Raw genomic sequence first — 14,836 nt, forward strand, 5'->3', positions numbered from 1 at the left:
CTAGGCATAAGTGAAAGCAAGAACTAATTAAAATTCGTTAATTAATTAAATCCTAAGGCTTAGCCTGCAAGTGTTTTAAAAATGTCAGCTTATTAAATCATGTGCCAAAGCTAATTGTATTGTCATGTTAATTGACCCTAAAATGAATTATTTATGGAGATTTCTAGAAAGATTTTTTGCTAAGACAGCATTTTATACACAAATATCCATAATTAAAAAGGCGAGGTAAAAAATACTAAAAACTTTTAAGAAGAAAAAAGTTAAGTAATAAACAACTGCTGGAAACACAGCAAGAACAGCGAATACATAGTTTTATTCGTATTTACACAGTTTAAAAACGTTTTTAAGTTAAATGGTAACTTTATATTTGTTACTTTATGAATCAAAAAGGCAGCTAGCATGTTAGGCATAAGAAAATACGTACAGTTTTTACTAGACTTTGCCTATATCTAAGTTTGTGCTTTTTCCTTTTAGCATTTTGTTGATAAATGAGAGTTATGGCATCAGTCGTGGTCTTAATGGTTAGAATTTTACTCAAAGTAAGACACTGTTATTTTTGTACATTGCTTTTAAAATTTTAACTAGTAAGCAAATATGTTGTACAAAATTTGCCTCTTGGCTACATTTACAAAAATCCTGTTAGTTTTTTTCTGTTTTTATTTTCTAGACACGAAAAATCAAGAATTATCATCACAACGTTAAGTCATCAACATCTGAACATAAACAAAATTGTGTTGGCTGCAAAAGCACAACGGTTAAACTTAAAACTGTAAGTATTACTGAAGCAGAAGCAGAAAAACTGGAAAGAAAATTGAACTCATTTTCAGAGAACTCTGCCAAATCAAATCGAAAGGTAGTAAAAGTACGAAAAGGCTCAAAAGTGCATCCAATTTTCGAAAAAGACCTCAATAATCAAGAAAAGGGTGACACATTAACGTCCATTCGGTTATGCAAAAATTGTATTTTATCCTTAAATGAAAATCTACATTTAAGAGATCCTGAAACCACTCAAAGTAACGGAACTTCGTCAAAAACTAATTTATTTCGTGCAAAATCTAAAGATAGCCCAGTAACTATAAAACAGGCTTGGCAGGCAAATGTGCAAGTTAGAAAATAAATTTTTTGATTGTTTTTATTTGCAAATGTTTGTTTTGTGTTGTATTGATTCGATTGCGGAAACCTTTAAATAACGTTGCTTTGTGTTATGGTATTTTATTATTAATTGTGTTTATTAAATTAGTTATGTAGTCTTGACTTTTATTAAGATCCTGCAAAAGATAAAATCTGTTGGCCCAACGCCTTGGAAAGCAAGCGGGCATGCGAAATGTCGTCGCATTCTACGGCATAACATTCTACAGCACCATAATTTCCCTTTACAACATGGTAAACCCATGTTAAAATATTGCCCGGCATCCCTTCGATTTCGGCTCCGCAGAAAATAACCCTTTTGTATTCAAACTCTAGTATTCTTTTACGCTTTCGTATACCCTCGTATGCTTTTAAGCAAATTGAGTCGTTGTGTTGTAGGAGTTGGTATTCGGAAGGGTAAGCGCAACTCATACAGGACAAAAAGTTCGTCGTTTTTTTGTGTTTTCCTTTATGTGTATTTAACGAATTTCGGGTTAAAATATGTGCGCTTTCGTCGCTCGAGTTGCGCCGAAAATTGGGCGATTTCTTTTTTCTCTTCTTTGTTTTTTCCTGCGTAAGATTTTCATTTGACTCTTCTTTATGATTGTCACAGTTCTCAAGCGTAAACGAAGTATCTTGGATACGCAAAAGTGCAAATTTTGTTTCAGTGCCTTGCAACAAAGTACTAAGACAACGTTTAAGATTGAGATCACGTAGCTCGTCTGCTCTCATTTTAATACAACCATACAGCAGCACTAATGCGTTTTTAGGTAGCTCGGGAGGTACTAAAGAAGTATAGTCAGAACTAGCTGGTGCTGTTGAGTAAACCCCGGTTTCTATAGACTCGTATACGTTTTCTTGAAGTGGTGGGTTAACTAATTTGTCGTCTGTCTGAACACATCTACTAGATGAAGCTTTAGTTTGGGTAAAAGATTCCATTGGAAACGATTTGAAGACAGAGCCAGCAAGCAACCGTTTTCTGCTTTTTAAATCCGGTCTAGCTTTAGGAAGTTTCTGTAAGAACTCAGCCTGTATTGCGTTTGCCATCGAACCAATTGCTAGGATTCTGTCATTGCGCAAATCAAATTCTAATTCAAAGTCAGAATCTTCGCTACTGCTACTTAATTCGTCAATTCTAGGTATCGCGAACACTTCATCGTCTACTAGCTCGTCTGTTAAAACAAAAAGTTAGGGTTAGGGTGATTAGTTTGGTTCAGCAGAAATTTGTACTGTGTGTAGCACCTTACTAAAGGGCGCTACAGCATAAAAGCAGTGGCAATTATATCCATAAGAACTTATGTAGTGACGCCAAGTGTCCTGGTCACGACACCATGCTCCCAATAGTAACGCTATCAGCATGTTGCATATAATGGCTGTCTAACTTAAACTGTCCGTTACCTTCATTTTCTTCAGTAGCTTGTAGTGGCTGGCTTGCATAAACATGCTCAGATGTCGAAGAAGAGCATGAAGAATAAGCATGCTCGATTCTAATTTGTTTGTTTTTATCCAACACAATTTGATCGAATTTTGCCGACAATTCCGAAACTGGAAGAAAAAGTTGGCAATATTAAAAACAAAACGAATATAAACATACCTTGCTTATAAATTTACATTTTACAGACTAATTAATTCTTAACTTTTTCTGAAATTTATTTTACCTGCTAATTTTTTGGCCATTTTGGAATGAAGCTCTGCCTCTATTGCAACTATATCTACTGCTGTTGAAATGAACGAACATTACTAAGTTTTGTATATGATTTCTACTTCATGTTAAATTGTAATTAGCAAGTAATTGGAAAATGTAGCGTCGTAGTGCTAATTGTTGTTATTTATCCAAATTAGTATTTAGCCCAGTGATAGGTTTTCATTACAACCATGGAACAGACACATAAAACCCCCACTTATAATTTTGCTTGTATGGTAATAAAATTGATAACTTTAAAAGGTAAACTAGTTTTAAAGCCATTTAAAGAATACAAATTTTGACATTTTTTAGTTGAATAATCAAATCAATGATAAGTAAAGAATACATTGATATTTATTGTTTGAGAAAAAAATAATTGAATTAGCCTTTGTTTTCCATGATTTTAGTACACGATACAGTTATAAGGGGGTGTAAAGTTAACTGACAGTATACTAGGGTTGCTACGACAATGTACTAGTCAAGTGCACTAGTGTGGTGACAAGAGTTAAATTAAAGTGTGTCTTAGCGTACTCGTGTCGAAAATGTCATTAAATTCAGCTTTAACGAGATATATATTACCAATAAAAAGTTAAATAAAGGCAACAGCCTTATAACTATTTAAAACATAAATTGGTTGGCAGATTGTATATAAAAAACTTAGTATTTTGTGTGTTTTAAATTAAGCTTGTACATAAATTATTAGTAGTTTTAAATTTTACAAAATGGATTATTAAACTTGTTTGGTAATGGCATAATTTACGGATATTTTAACAAGAAAACACTAAAATGGAAAGCACTGAGAGGTAAGTGTATAAGTTTTCCATTGTTATTTGTTTTAATAAATATTAAACCAAGTTTAATAGTTGTGCTAATAAACAAAACATTACGTGACTACGACAAAAAACTTGCCCGGACTGGTTATAGCCAGCTTTGGGCTACATGCTCTTCTAATTGGCAGTTCTATATACATAGAAATGTTGTGTAAAACGTACACTAAGTAAATAAACAACCAGTTTACAAAAAAGATAAACATTTAAATGAACTCTTATTACTATTTTAACCTTTGTTTTCAAAGCTATTAGTTCGGTTTATTAATATAAGCTATAGTTAGGCTAAAAATTAACCTTGAAAGTAAAATCATAAAATTTTAAAACAGGTTATTAAAATTGGCTAATAGGGTTTAAACCGCAAATTAACCATTTAAGCTAAACTATTTTAACTAATTAATGGAATATTACTCGATAAATTAAACAATAAAGTTGAATTTAGCTATAAAGAGTTATTAAAATATTAAAAGGGCAGCTATGTATTCTTGTGTAAACATAAGATTATATAAACAATCGTTAAAAATGATATTTATTATAAAATCGCAAAGGTAGACCGTCTTTATACGTCATTTGGATTTTATTACACATTCTTATGGTTGTCAGACACACGAATCGACCGATCGAATTTCTTACCTCTATGTCTATGATGTCATAAAAACGAAACCACTCGACGAGCGTATGGCTTCGCTATTTAGAAATATTTTTGAAAGACGCGGTAAGACCAATAGCACAAAAGCATTTTGAACAATAATCTCTTATATGCTTTAATATAAAAACAAACTATGTATGTTGTATTGTGTAGTAACATATCGGGTTATTAGATCCCTGGCCTGAATGGGTAAAAATCTTGATAAGAAAGCATTGCCTGAAGCAACATTGTTAGTAATACTCGAGTAGATTAATATGTGTGAAATCGAAAGGTTAACACCGTCAGCCTAGGACATTGCTAAACTGGTTATAGGCTTAGAGGTATTAACAAATAGTAATTCTTTGGTGAAGTAAATCCTTTTTTGCAACATGACAGCAACTGTAGCTAAAGAAAAATATTATTTCAGGTAATAGGAACAAAAGTAAATTGAAGACTTGTTTAAATTTGATTTATTTAGTTGCTTATTTAAAATTGGATAGTTATTTTTAGCATTTTTTTATTTAAAAAACCCGCGCATTATTTGAAATCGTTTATATTTATTCAAAAGGTTAAGCGCCTACTTGAATTTTTAATATTTGCTTAACACTTAAGCCTCACTTGCTATAACAGAAAAAAAATAAATTAAAATTTAGTAATTTTTTAAATAAAATGTTAAGTATTAATATTCTTAACTTGTTTTTTAGAAAGAAGTCGAAAGTAAATCCAGTAAGCGAAACGCCAATGCGATGTAGCAGTTCTACTGACAGTAAGTCAAAGTTACTGTAAAACAAACTTAGTCAAATACATTTTGTAAAAATGTGTTGTTTAATTTGCAGGTGACGAATTTACGCCTTATGCTAATGACCCTAACCGTGTATCCCTTCAAGTTATAACAAACGTCGGACAATCTAAGAAAGTGGAAACCCAATTTAAAAGCCTGATATCTCGCTTAGATGCTACTCTTAATCTAATTACAGTTTCGGAGAGCAGTGATGTCATCAAATCACCAAAAGAACAAAAACAAAATAAGGTATATTAACTAATTACTATTTACTAATTATTTTACGGACAATTAGTTACATTAAATAGGTAATAGTATATTAAGGTATATGGAAAATGGGTCGCATAGTTAACTATGGCATTATGTATTACAGAACCAGCAAAGACTACCTTCTATTGCAATTGTTCTGTTCTTTAACGAAGCTACAAACCCTATACATGGCCAGTCAGACAACAAAGATAATACCAACTTACAAAACAATATTGAAAACGAGTTTTCGTTACTAACAGACAATGAAAATAACTCTAAAGACGGAAACGGTGTTAACGAAATAAGAAAGATTTTCAATTCGGCTCCTTGGCGTTTCCACCACAAGGTGGCGATCACGGGCAAGCTGACGACTTGCGATTCAAATACACAAGATTACTTTGAATACAATCCAGATTTAAAGTCAATAAAAACATCAAAAATTGTATTAAATAATGAGCAATTCCCATCCTTTCCTCTTTGGGGGATTAGAAAAGTCCATTATGGTCGCAGAATCCTGAGATTTACCTGTTTTGTCACCTCCTTAAACTGGGAAGACCAGATTAATTTTTATAAACTTATTTTAAGGGAAAAAGAAACTAAAGTAAGAGACGACTTCTGTTTTTTTGACGTCTATTCGAACCAGACAACAATAGTCCAACTTGGTTTAAAAAAACTTCCGTCCGGTTTGAAGCCAGATATTTTAAAATCTTCCATTCTACAATTTAAGGTTAAAAACGTCGGCCATCTTGTACCGCTGTTGCCACATTCCTGCGAACCAATCAGCACACTACGATGGCGGACACGTGACCACGACAACAACGTGGTGTTATTACAGATACAGTGCTCGTCACGTGATGCAGCTAGCGAGAAAAACTTTGCCGAGAACGTGTTCGCAGGTTGCGGTACGCCGGAAGGGTATTCCCCGAGTCGGGGGCCGAGCCCTTTTACCCAACGCGCGACACAAAGTACCCCGGTCACCCCTACCCTACGTAGTAAAACACCTCAGAGGAATAAACCGAACGGGGGTACAGAGGGTGGTGGTAGCCTTCAGGATAGTTTTGTGTGTCCAGCCTTACCCGAGAAGATGCCGTTACTCAAGCCTACATTAGGCTACTTACCGAAGTCCAGTACCAACACTTCTTTATCAAATTCCACCTCGCCCGAAAGAAACGCAGAAAATTGTGTAAAAAAGGGGTTCAGAGATTATAGAGGTAATAAAACCACGATTGACACTAAAAAAAGATCAAAAACGCCCCAAATTTCGGAAAGTCCGATTTTAAAAGTTCAAAATCGTAAAACGGAAGCATTTTACGTCTAAACTTAGTATTTTTTCTTTTTATAACTAAAAATTCAGCATTTCATATATTTTTTCTTGTTAATTTGCAGTATATTTTTGTATAAACAATAAACACTGTGCCATTAAATCAATACTTGCAATATTTCGCGCAAAAAAATGTTAATTTACAGCTGCATTAGCAAGATAGGCAATCAAATACACTTCCAAGCTTGATTATTAATAAACTTTAAGTTGGCATTTGGGGTCTGAGGTAATACGGAAATGGAACTGTTGACATTTACAAGCGCAACGAATTTATACAAACACATTGAAGAAACAAATATTGGAACCGGTTAGCTCAATAGCGCCGTCACGCGGCTGACTCATTATTCGCGCCGGTGATAATTTCTTTAACGAAAGCGCTTAATATGTTAACGATTTCCCAGGCTTGGATTGAGCCTAGCAGGTAGTTTTTTCCGTTAAACAAAGAGATTTCGAGGTGTGGGGTGCGGAGCATGCTAAAATAAACAAAAAATAAACAAAAAAATAAAAAATAATCTAAAATTAAAATATAAACCAAAATTGAAAAATAAACTGAAAATGAAAATAAACCAAAATAAAAAAAAATAAACCAAAAAATAAAAAATAAACCAAAATTAAAAAATAAACCAAAATTAAAAAATAAACCAAATTTAAAAAAATAATCCAAAATTAAAAAATAAACCAAAAAATAAAAAATAAACCAAATTTAAAAAAATAATCCAAAATTAAAAAATAAACCAAAAACTTAAAAATAAATCAAAATTAAAAAATAAATCAAAATTAAAAAATAAACTAAAAATAAAAATAAATCAAAATTTAAAAAACAACTCAAAATAAAAATAAACCAAAATTAAAAAAATAAACGAAAATTAAAAAATAAACCAAAATTTAAAAAATTAACAAAAAAATAAAACCAAATTAAAAAATAATGAAAAAATATTAGAATAATGTTTTAAAAACCCAAAAAACTAAATCCCTGTATTAAAACTAATATAAAAAAACTGTTTAAGCAGTTACCTGTTTTTTAACACTTCAACATTTTTAAGTTGCACCACTGGAATAACGACAACAACTTTGTTAGAATCTTCTCCAATACTTGAACGAAGAAGTTGGTTGATTGTAACTTGTTCGTGGTTTATCTTTAACTGGAATTTACCTTTGAGCGCTACGCCATCTTTTTCCTTAAAACTTGACAACCTTAAAAGTGAAATATATTGTTATTAACAATAAACTCTTTACTACATCTAAGTAATAAAGTACCAGTAGCAAGGTGCATTGGGTTAATGCACTGGGTGTAAAAACCGTAAGTCCTACATTTATTTCCATTCCTTTTTTGTAGTAGCGTTCTTAAAGAGGCTTGACTACATACGCTACCCCGAAAAAAACAAATAGTATACTAGTCATGGCGTTGGACAACGAGCCGAAAGGTTTTGGGTTCGAGCCGCACCAGTGCCACATCATTCGCCCTTGAGCACGGCGTTTACGGATAGCTAAAACCCGTCCCAATATCACACTCTACTTGATAAAAATTTAAAAACCATATACCCTTAAGGAAATAATGTAAAAAACTAGCAGGATATGATCAGACATTATTACAACGCCAGAAATATCTGAAATTGCTTTTTTTTTCAAAATTAGAAATAACGTAGTTTACTCTTTGTTTAGACTGCGTAGTCGACCTTTTTAAATTAATATTAATAAGATAAACAAACAACAAATAAATTACTTACGTAAAGGATTTTGTAAAGTTGTTTATAAACGATTTTGAGGCATAACGTATAACTTGCTGCATAATATCGTTAGTTGAACTTCTAGGCTTTTTCTAAAAAAAATTACAATTAAATTTAATATCATTTTTGCTATACAGTTAAAATAATATTTAAAGCTAACCCAACTAACCGACAAGGCTTCTAAGGTGGTATATACCATCAAACACCATTTCTTCTTTTTGTCGTCTTTGTAGACATTCTGTGGTAGGTTATGGTCGCAAACTGCCATCACTTTTTTCATGTCGATCTTGTTTTCTATGGAGTGCCGAACGCAGTATTGGTGGGCTAGAAGTAAGGCAAGATCTTGAGCCTGAAAATATGTTTGTTTTATATGTGTTAACTAGATGTTTATAAGTATTTATATGTGTTAACTAGATGTTTATAAGTATTTGTAGGTAATGCGTATAACACGTTAGTATGGTTGACACTAAATCATTAAATACCTTTAGAACCTTCAAAAATGTCTGTGGTATTTACAATTAAAATTTCAAAAATACTGGAAAATAAGGAACACCAAAAACCAGGTTACCATATTTTTTTGTGTGATGTAAAAAGTATTACGTAGCGTAAAGAATGTATACAAGCTAGTACTTTCTACGTCTTCACAAACAGGGCTTGTATATTGCAAATATAGGACTTTATGTATTGTGCTATAAATGCTACGAAACCTTGTCGTCCTAATGGCAGGTTATATATGGAGCATTGTTAATATTAGTAACATATAAAATTGCCAAAAGCAACTTAAGACTGGTAACAAATCTTACGTTATGTTAAATTAATATTTATAAAGATACGAAACAAAAGGAAGGCAGACTAAAAAAGTTAAAAAAGCCGCAATTCAGTTGGGACTTTTTACATATTTAACATTTTATTACCTTGTTGATTTGGTATTCCCCGCTTTGAACCCCTCCACAAATTTGTGAGTAAGTCAACCACGTTTTCATCTGATTTGCTTGAATGCCACCAGCGTCACGTGGTGAAAAAAATTCGCGCCTACGTCAAAAGAAAAAAAATCAAAAAAATTATAATATTAAATTGTTAAATACAAATTGAACTTTAAAAATAGCACCATAATATAAATATTACAACTTAACACATGCTATTAGCTTTACAAAATCAATCATCCGCTATTGAAATTCAAATTAAAAATCATTTCCATAGAAATCAAAATAAACTTTTTTTGTTATATTATTTTTGTGTTCAAGTCACCTGTAGTAAATTCTCCATACTTCGTGAACATCGTTAATTCTCGTAAATTGTTCAGCTTGTGAAATAGCATCCATTATATAGAAATTACCGTTGCCCAGAGTGACCAACTAAAATAACATAAAAAATAGAAAAAAAATTCATTTTAAAAATCACAAAACACAAAAATAAAAGAAGGCTTAATTGGCAAATTAATAGTTAATCCTTAAACTGGATCATTATTTAAACTGTCAAAGGCAACTTGATGATGAAAGACCCCAAAAAAGATAAGGTCATAAGGTCGACCATAAATGACTTGGTTTACTACATAAGGTCATGGGTTCGATTACCACTACTTCCGTATCGAAGTACTTTAAGGTAAATGCGCAATTAACGGCCCTGCCGAAAATAAACCATTTGGCAAGTTTATTATGTTGCAATTGCCTCTATAATATCCCAAACAGCAAAAGGCAACTCGAGACTGGGTCGGGGTAACAAATGTTAATCTATGTTAAAGCCGTAAAGTCCATCTCGAGGAAAAAGATACAAAAAATTACTAAAACTAGTTTTTTAAAGTTTTTTACCTTGTTGTTTAAAGCTATACAAAGCGAAAACCCGAACGAATCACCAAGTCGGTTCTTTGCCGCCATCATGCGGCACACTTCATGAGCTGTGGTTGAAGAGTTGACGTAAATTGATCTAACAGATTGGTCCATGCAGATGACTGGAATTCGCATTTCAGAGCGCGATTTTGCAGCCTATAAGCCAAAATAGCATATTACTAACAATTTCTTACTAATCAAGCTGCCTATTTTGTTATTTATTTATCCTCGATGTGGAAAGGTCGAATGCGCAACCTAAACATAGAGTAACATAAGTTACCCCGACCCAGTCTCGCATTGCCTTCGGCAGTTTGGAACATTGTTAAATATAATTGCCCGATAATTAAGCTACTGATTAAGTGTTGGCTCAGCAGGAGTTTCATACCGTTCATAAAGCCTAACCCAAGGGCGCTACAGCATAAGAGCAGTGGGGATCGAACCAAGAACCTCATATAGTGAAGTAAAGTAATATGACCACTACACCACGCAGCAGGTTTATACAGGTTCAATGTAATTTGAGTTACTTGTAGTTCTAACGAGCAGGGTGGGTTCTGTCTATCGCCATGTATTAAAAGATGTAATTTTTGTTTGCAGTAATGACTGTATATCACTGAATGATGCTGGTCTATAAACTCTTCCACATACGGTAGAATCTAAAAAAAAAATATTATAAATTTAGAAAATGGTAATATATGCAATGCCTAGGGATGTTTTAACTAGCGCAATAAAGCTGACGTTAAAAAATAAAATATTATAGGTATTTGGGTTCGATTCCCACTGATGCCATGTTGTCTCTTTTTACTGCCAAAAATAGGCAGAATGATCAATTATTTTTTACTTAGCAACTTAATGCTTTGCTGAGTTTACTAAAAGTACACTAAAAACTTAAAGTCAGCAAATTCGGATAGTTCAGAGTGTAAACTAATGAACTGTATTAAAATACCACCTTTTTGGTCGGGGAAAAGCAGCTTGCTACAAGTGCTAATAAGATCCAACCCAGAGCACTACTTCGTGGAGAAGAATTCGAGACTAACTGTTTTAATATTTGACAAAAAATTTCATCTTTCATGAACGGGTTTTCAAGACCAGCATTTGTCACAAATCTTACCTAAAAAAAATTACTAAGAATGTCAATACTGTAACAATATATAAAATGTTTTATTATGGGTGTATTTTTGATTTTAAAAGGACGACTTTACAACCTAAACCTAAAGTGACATTTTTACTTAAGTTGCAATTGACCGCTTTTGAAATCATTGACTTGGTAAAGTTGCCTAATAATTTAACTGCGAGTTGTTTTTTTTAAGTCTACAAAGAAGCAAATATGGTATTTAAATTAATTGTTAAAAAGCTACATTAAAAAAAGTTTGTTAAAAATCAAAAAAAAAACACACAAAGACACAAATACTTGCATAAAAAACAGAATATATTCAGACCTAAAGCAAAAATACCTTTTCCAGCACAGTCATGCTAGAGAGTTCCTCTTGTGTGAAGGCCGATTGATTTTTAGGCTCAATTCCGCCAATCACGAACATAGAGACTGGTCTCTTATTTACCTCTGACGTCACAGGGGTTTTACTGAAGCTCGGTTTTCGCCAAAGTCGTTTTTTGGATAGGAATTGTTTTCGTCGCGCATGAACGGTCGACTCGAAAAGTCTGGTATTCTGCCCCTGCGTATGAATAACCACATAAGTAAATTAGCCAAATCTATACGTGTTTAAATGTCGTTATTTTAGTACAATTTTCCGCAAGAGATGCGGAGCAGAAATTGTGACTGTTATTATCCAATGACATCACTGTTGTTGTAAGTAGTAGACCCTAAAAAATTACCGCTAGTGAATTTAAATACAGCTTGGAGACCCAACAATCGGCAAACATCAGACAGGAAATGGCCTCCAAAGTTTAACCGAACGTGTTATTACATTTTAGCTCACCTAGATTTCAAGTGGACCCAGCCAAAAACAGCGCTTGTTTACCAAAAAATTCTTAGAAAAACTAAACACCATTCGAAATTCGAAACGGCCTAAAATAGCTTTTTAAAAATAGCGAAAACAATTTTACCAGTTGTTTATTACAACTATAGGTCGCATTACCTTGTCTAGTTGTTCATGTTCGTCTTCCATAAAAGAAAGAATAATTTCCCACGTTGAATGAACTAACGACATTCCGCTATTGGTCAAATTGTCACCGACCCCGTTTATATCTAAAGGCTTACCTGTTTTTAAACAAAACCAAGTCTAAAATATACAAATCTATTTTTAATACTATGATTAATTGTATATAAATCTAAAGAATGTTAAGCAGATTTTATCTATACCCCATGGCTAATAGTTGGGTTTGGAGTACATTACAAAACCATGTTAAAAATGTAATATCATAGATTTGGTTTTGTCATGTTAGCAAAACGTAAAATTTAAATTAATATTTGTGTTGTTTAATTTTATACTAAAAATTATTATTACTCTCTTGTTTCTATAAAAAAATCATTTTTGTTTTAGCCAAACTAACTTACCATGTAAATCTCTTAATAGATCATTTATGATGTGGCCGTTTGCTTTAGAATTGGCCTTGGTCTGTCGTAATATTGACAAGTTTGTACTTTTCAGTAAAGGCAGTCTAGGCTGGATCTCAAAAAAGCCCTTTGCACCCGGCACGAAAAATTCGTCCACTAGGCATTTCATTCCTAGTGGAAGATGGTTTTTAGCTGACTTTGTGTTTTTCTTTGGATGTAGTTCTCCATTTTGATTAGCGTTTGTACCGTTTTTATGTCCGTTTGCATTTCCGTTTGCTTTTTCTGTTGTAAGGCCGGTTGGTATAGAATCTGACGTCACTATAATTTTAGGTTTCGACTGCCCATTGGTCGTTACTAATCCTAGAAGTGACGTCATGAAGAATATATTTCAAAGGGGGCTACAAACGATTTTAGTAACAAATATATCTAATTTTTTGACACCTGTATAAAAAAACACATTTAAATAAAATTATAAGTAACGCACAATATTTCTATTACAACCATGTTTTTAAATTTAACTTCGTATGCTTAGAAACGGCGTTAGATAACTGCTATTCGACATTTTTAAAGTGTCGACATACTTAACTTGATAAATTGTATATAAATTGGTAAATAATTTAACTAATAACCTAATAATTTTACTTTAAACTATCATGCTAATAATTTAATTCTTGTTTTGGTCAGTGTGCATTTTTAACAATAACAAAAACGTTAATGCATTACATCTTAGAATACTTTAATCGATTCAATCAGCTTAAAACAGTTTCCATGCTACGCCAATTTCTTTCGAATTATTCTAGCTGTGTTAAGAAATCAAAATCCGTTTAAACTGACAACAGGCTTAAAATATTTAAGACTTCGATTGTTTACGTGATAAATGACGACAATAATACAAAACCGATTCTGACTACAACTGGTAAAAATTTATACATAGGCTAGTTAGTAGGTTACGAAATTCTAAGATTTGAAATTAAGCAGTTTTGTTAATTTTAGGTTTTCTGGTAGATTTTAAAAGTAACTTTCCACTAACAAATTTGAAAATCCCCTTTTTTATAAACACATTTTAACCTAATTGTGTATAATTTGATTTTTAGACCTATATCAAAATAACCGTAATAGATCTGTGTATATTTAACAGTTATTTATGTTAAAAAAACACAATGTTAGCCTAGTCACGCTACCTTACAAAGTATAACATCTTTGTGTAGTTACACAAACAAATAATTTTAAGCTAACTGATACGTGACAAAATATGATCTAATACAGAACCCTAAATACGCTAATAAGATATAAAAGTAGTTCTTTCTCTGTATTTAAAATAAAACACTGATTTTGAGATCGTAAAACATTGTTAAGGCTGTTAAGTTCCTGTTTTTAAACGTTGTTGAACAATGCGTTACTTTCTTCATGACGTCAAAACCCTTGTCGTATATATGCAAATAATAAAAGGGTGTCAAAGCATTTGTCATAAAGGGGCATAAAACAATCACGTTTTCAATGCCGCTTAAGTTGTAAGTACTTCACAAGTTTAAACGATAAACAAACTAAAAAACATCAGAATGTCTGCCTTGACGAAATACGACAGTCATTAAGGCTATGTTTTTACGGATATTATACTATCCAGTATCTAGTAGATGCGCTATTTAGAGTATATAGTTGCCTGAAATATCATTACATGTTAACGCAGGTTAACAACTGTTTCTGGATTTCGGTTAGCCTTCAGGCTAACGTTGATCTAAACTTGATATTGTGATAAACAATGAAACCATTTTAATGAAACCTGCACATTCTCCTTCGTGACCGCGTTTACCGATCTATTAATAACAACTAGATAAGTTCGCGCTTCCATTTCTACTTAGACTTGCGGGTTCTAGTTATCGATGTTATCAACTAAATATAGTCGGCTAACTTAATATTAGGTGACTAAGAATTATAGTTTACCAGACCTGTTATTAGGGTATTAACCCTTTTTTGCTTAGCCCACAATTTGTAAAACATTATGTATGTTTAACAGTATGGCACAAAACACAGTTAAAACATAACGTTTTAGGAAAAAATAGTTTTATAATACTATATCTAAAGGTATTCATATTTACCCAACGGATAAGTTTTTCTTACAAATTTGCTGTCTTAAAACCTAAATATAATTAACC

General features: G+C 32.4%; 3 protein-coding genes across 6 annotated transcripts; 1 reads left to right on the forward strand and 2 right to left on the reverse strand.

The window, feature by feature from the left end:
• Positions 1-1,260: 1,260 nt before the first annotated feature.
• On the reverse strand, positions 1,261-2,805 carry LOC145750899 (uncharacterized). The gene is made up of 4 exons (XM_082566971.1): positions 2,787-2,805; positions 2,527-2,673; positions 1,638-2,300; positions 1,261-1,595 (listed from the first exon to the last, which is right to left on the reverse strand). Exons 1-4 carry the CDS (start codon positions 2,803-2,805, stop codon positions 1,261-1,263), a joined length of 1,164 nt encoding a protein of 387 aa, XP_082423097.1.
• Positions 2,806-3,455: 650 nt separating this feature from the next.
• On the forward strand, positions 3,456-7,030 carry LOC145749507 (protein FAM124A-like). 2 transcript variants are annotated; one of them, XM_082565292.1, is made up of 4 exons: positions 3,456-3,615; positions 4,972-5,033; positions 5,104-5,297; positions 5,422-7,030. In XM_082565292.1, exons 1-4 carry the CDS (start codon positions 3,599-3,601, stop codon positions 6,613-6,615), a joined length of 1,467 nt encoding a protein of 488 aa, XP_082421418.1. In that variant the 5' UTR covers positions 3,456-3,598; the 3' UTR covers positions 6,616-7,030. The 2 variants fall into 2 exon arrangements, with proteins under 2 accessions (XP_082421418.1, XP_082421416.1); XM_082565290.1 differs by lacking the exon at positions 3,456-3,615 and adding an exon at positions 4,226-4,694.
• LOC145749506 (myosin-VIIa-like) lies at positions 6,675-13,610 on the reverse strand. Of its 3 annotated transcripts, none has more exons than XM_082565288.1 (12): positions 12,684-13,610; positions 12,265-12,374; positions 11,623-11,841; positions 11,118-11,279; positions 10,696-10,824; positions 10,154-10,327; positions 9,594-9,700; positions 9,260-9,377; positions 8,515-8,694; positions 8,346-8,437; positions 7,633-7,812; positions 6,675-7,091 (listed from the first exon to the last, which is right to left on the reverse strand). In XM_082565288.1, exons 1-12 carry the CDS (start codon positions 13,057-13,059, stop codon positions 6,944-6,946), a joined length of 1,995 nt encoding a protein of 664 aa, XP_082421414.1. In that variant the 5' UTR covers positions 13,060-13,610; the 3' UTR covers positions 6,675-6,943. The 3 variants fall into 3 exon arrangements, with proteins under 3 accessions (XP_082421414.1, XP_082421413.1, XP_082421415.1); XM_082565287.1 differs by having other exon boundaries at positions 12,265-12,386; positions 12,684-13,608; XM_082565289.1 differs by having other exon boundaries at positions 12,265-12,408; positions 12,684-12,812.
• Positions 13,611-14,836: the final 1,226 nt, after the last annotated feature.

Source organism: Corella eumyota, chromosome 4 (genome assembly GCF_963082875.1).
Source record: "Corella eumyota chromosome 4, kaCorEumy4.1, whole genome shotgun sequence".
In the NCBI taxonomy this organism is placed as follows: Eukaryota; Metazoa; Chordata; class Ascidiacea; order Phlebobranchia; family Corellidae; genus Corella; species Corella eumyota.

Coding starts and splice junctions, on each gene's coding strand:
- LOC145750899 (XM_082566971.1), bottom strand. Junction 2,301..2,526: donor AGCTACTGAAGAAAATGAAG/GTAACGGACAGT, acceptor TTGTTTTAACAG/ACGAGCTAGTAGACGATGAA. Junction 1,596..1,637: donor GCGCAACTCGAGCGACGAAA/GCGCACATATTT, acceptor ATACACATAAAG/GAAAACACAAAAAAACGACG.
- LOC145749506 (XM_082565287.1), bottom strand. CDS start 13,059: ATGACGTCACTTCTAGGATTAGTAACGACCAATGGGCAGTCGAAACCT. Junction 10,328..10,695: donor CCTGCTCGTTAGAACTACAA/GTAACTCAAATT, acceptor TTTGGCTTATAG/GCTGCAAAATCGCGCTCTGA. Junction 9,701..10,153: donor GTATAGCTTTAAACAACAAG/GTAAAAAACTTT, acceptor ATGTTATTTTAG/TTGGTCACTCTGGGCAACGG.
- LOC145749507 (XM_082565290.1), top strand. CDS start 4,657: ATGACAGCAACTGTAGCTAAAGAAAAATATTATTTCAG. Junction 4,695..4,971: donor AAAGAAAAATATTATTTCAG/GTAATAGGAACA, acceptor CTTGTTTTTTAG/AAAGAAGTCGAAAGTAAATC. Junction 5,034..5,103: donor ATGTAGCAGTTCTACTGACA/GTAAGTCAAAGT, acceptor TTTAATTTGCAG/GTGACGAATTTACGCCTTAT.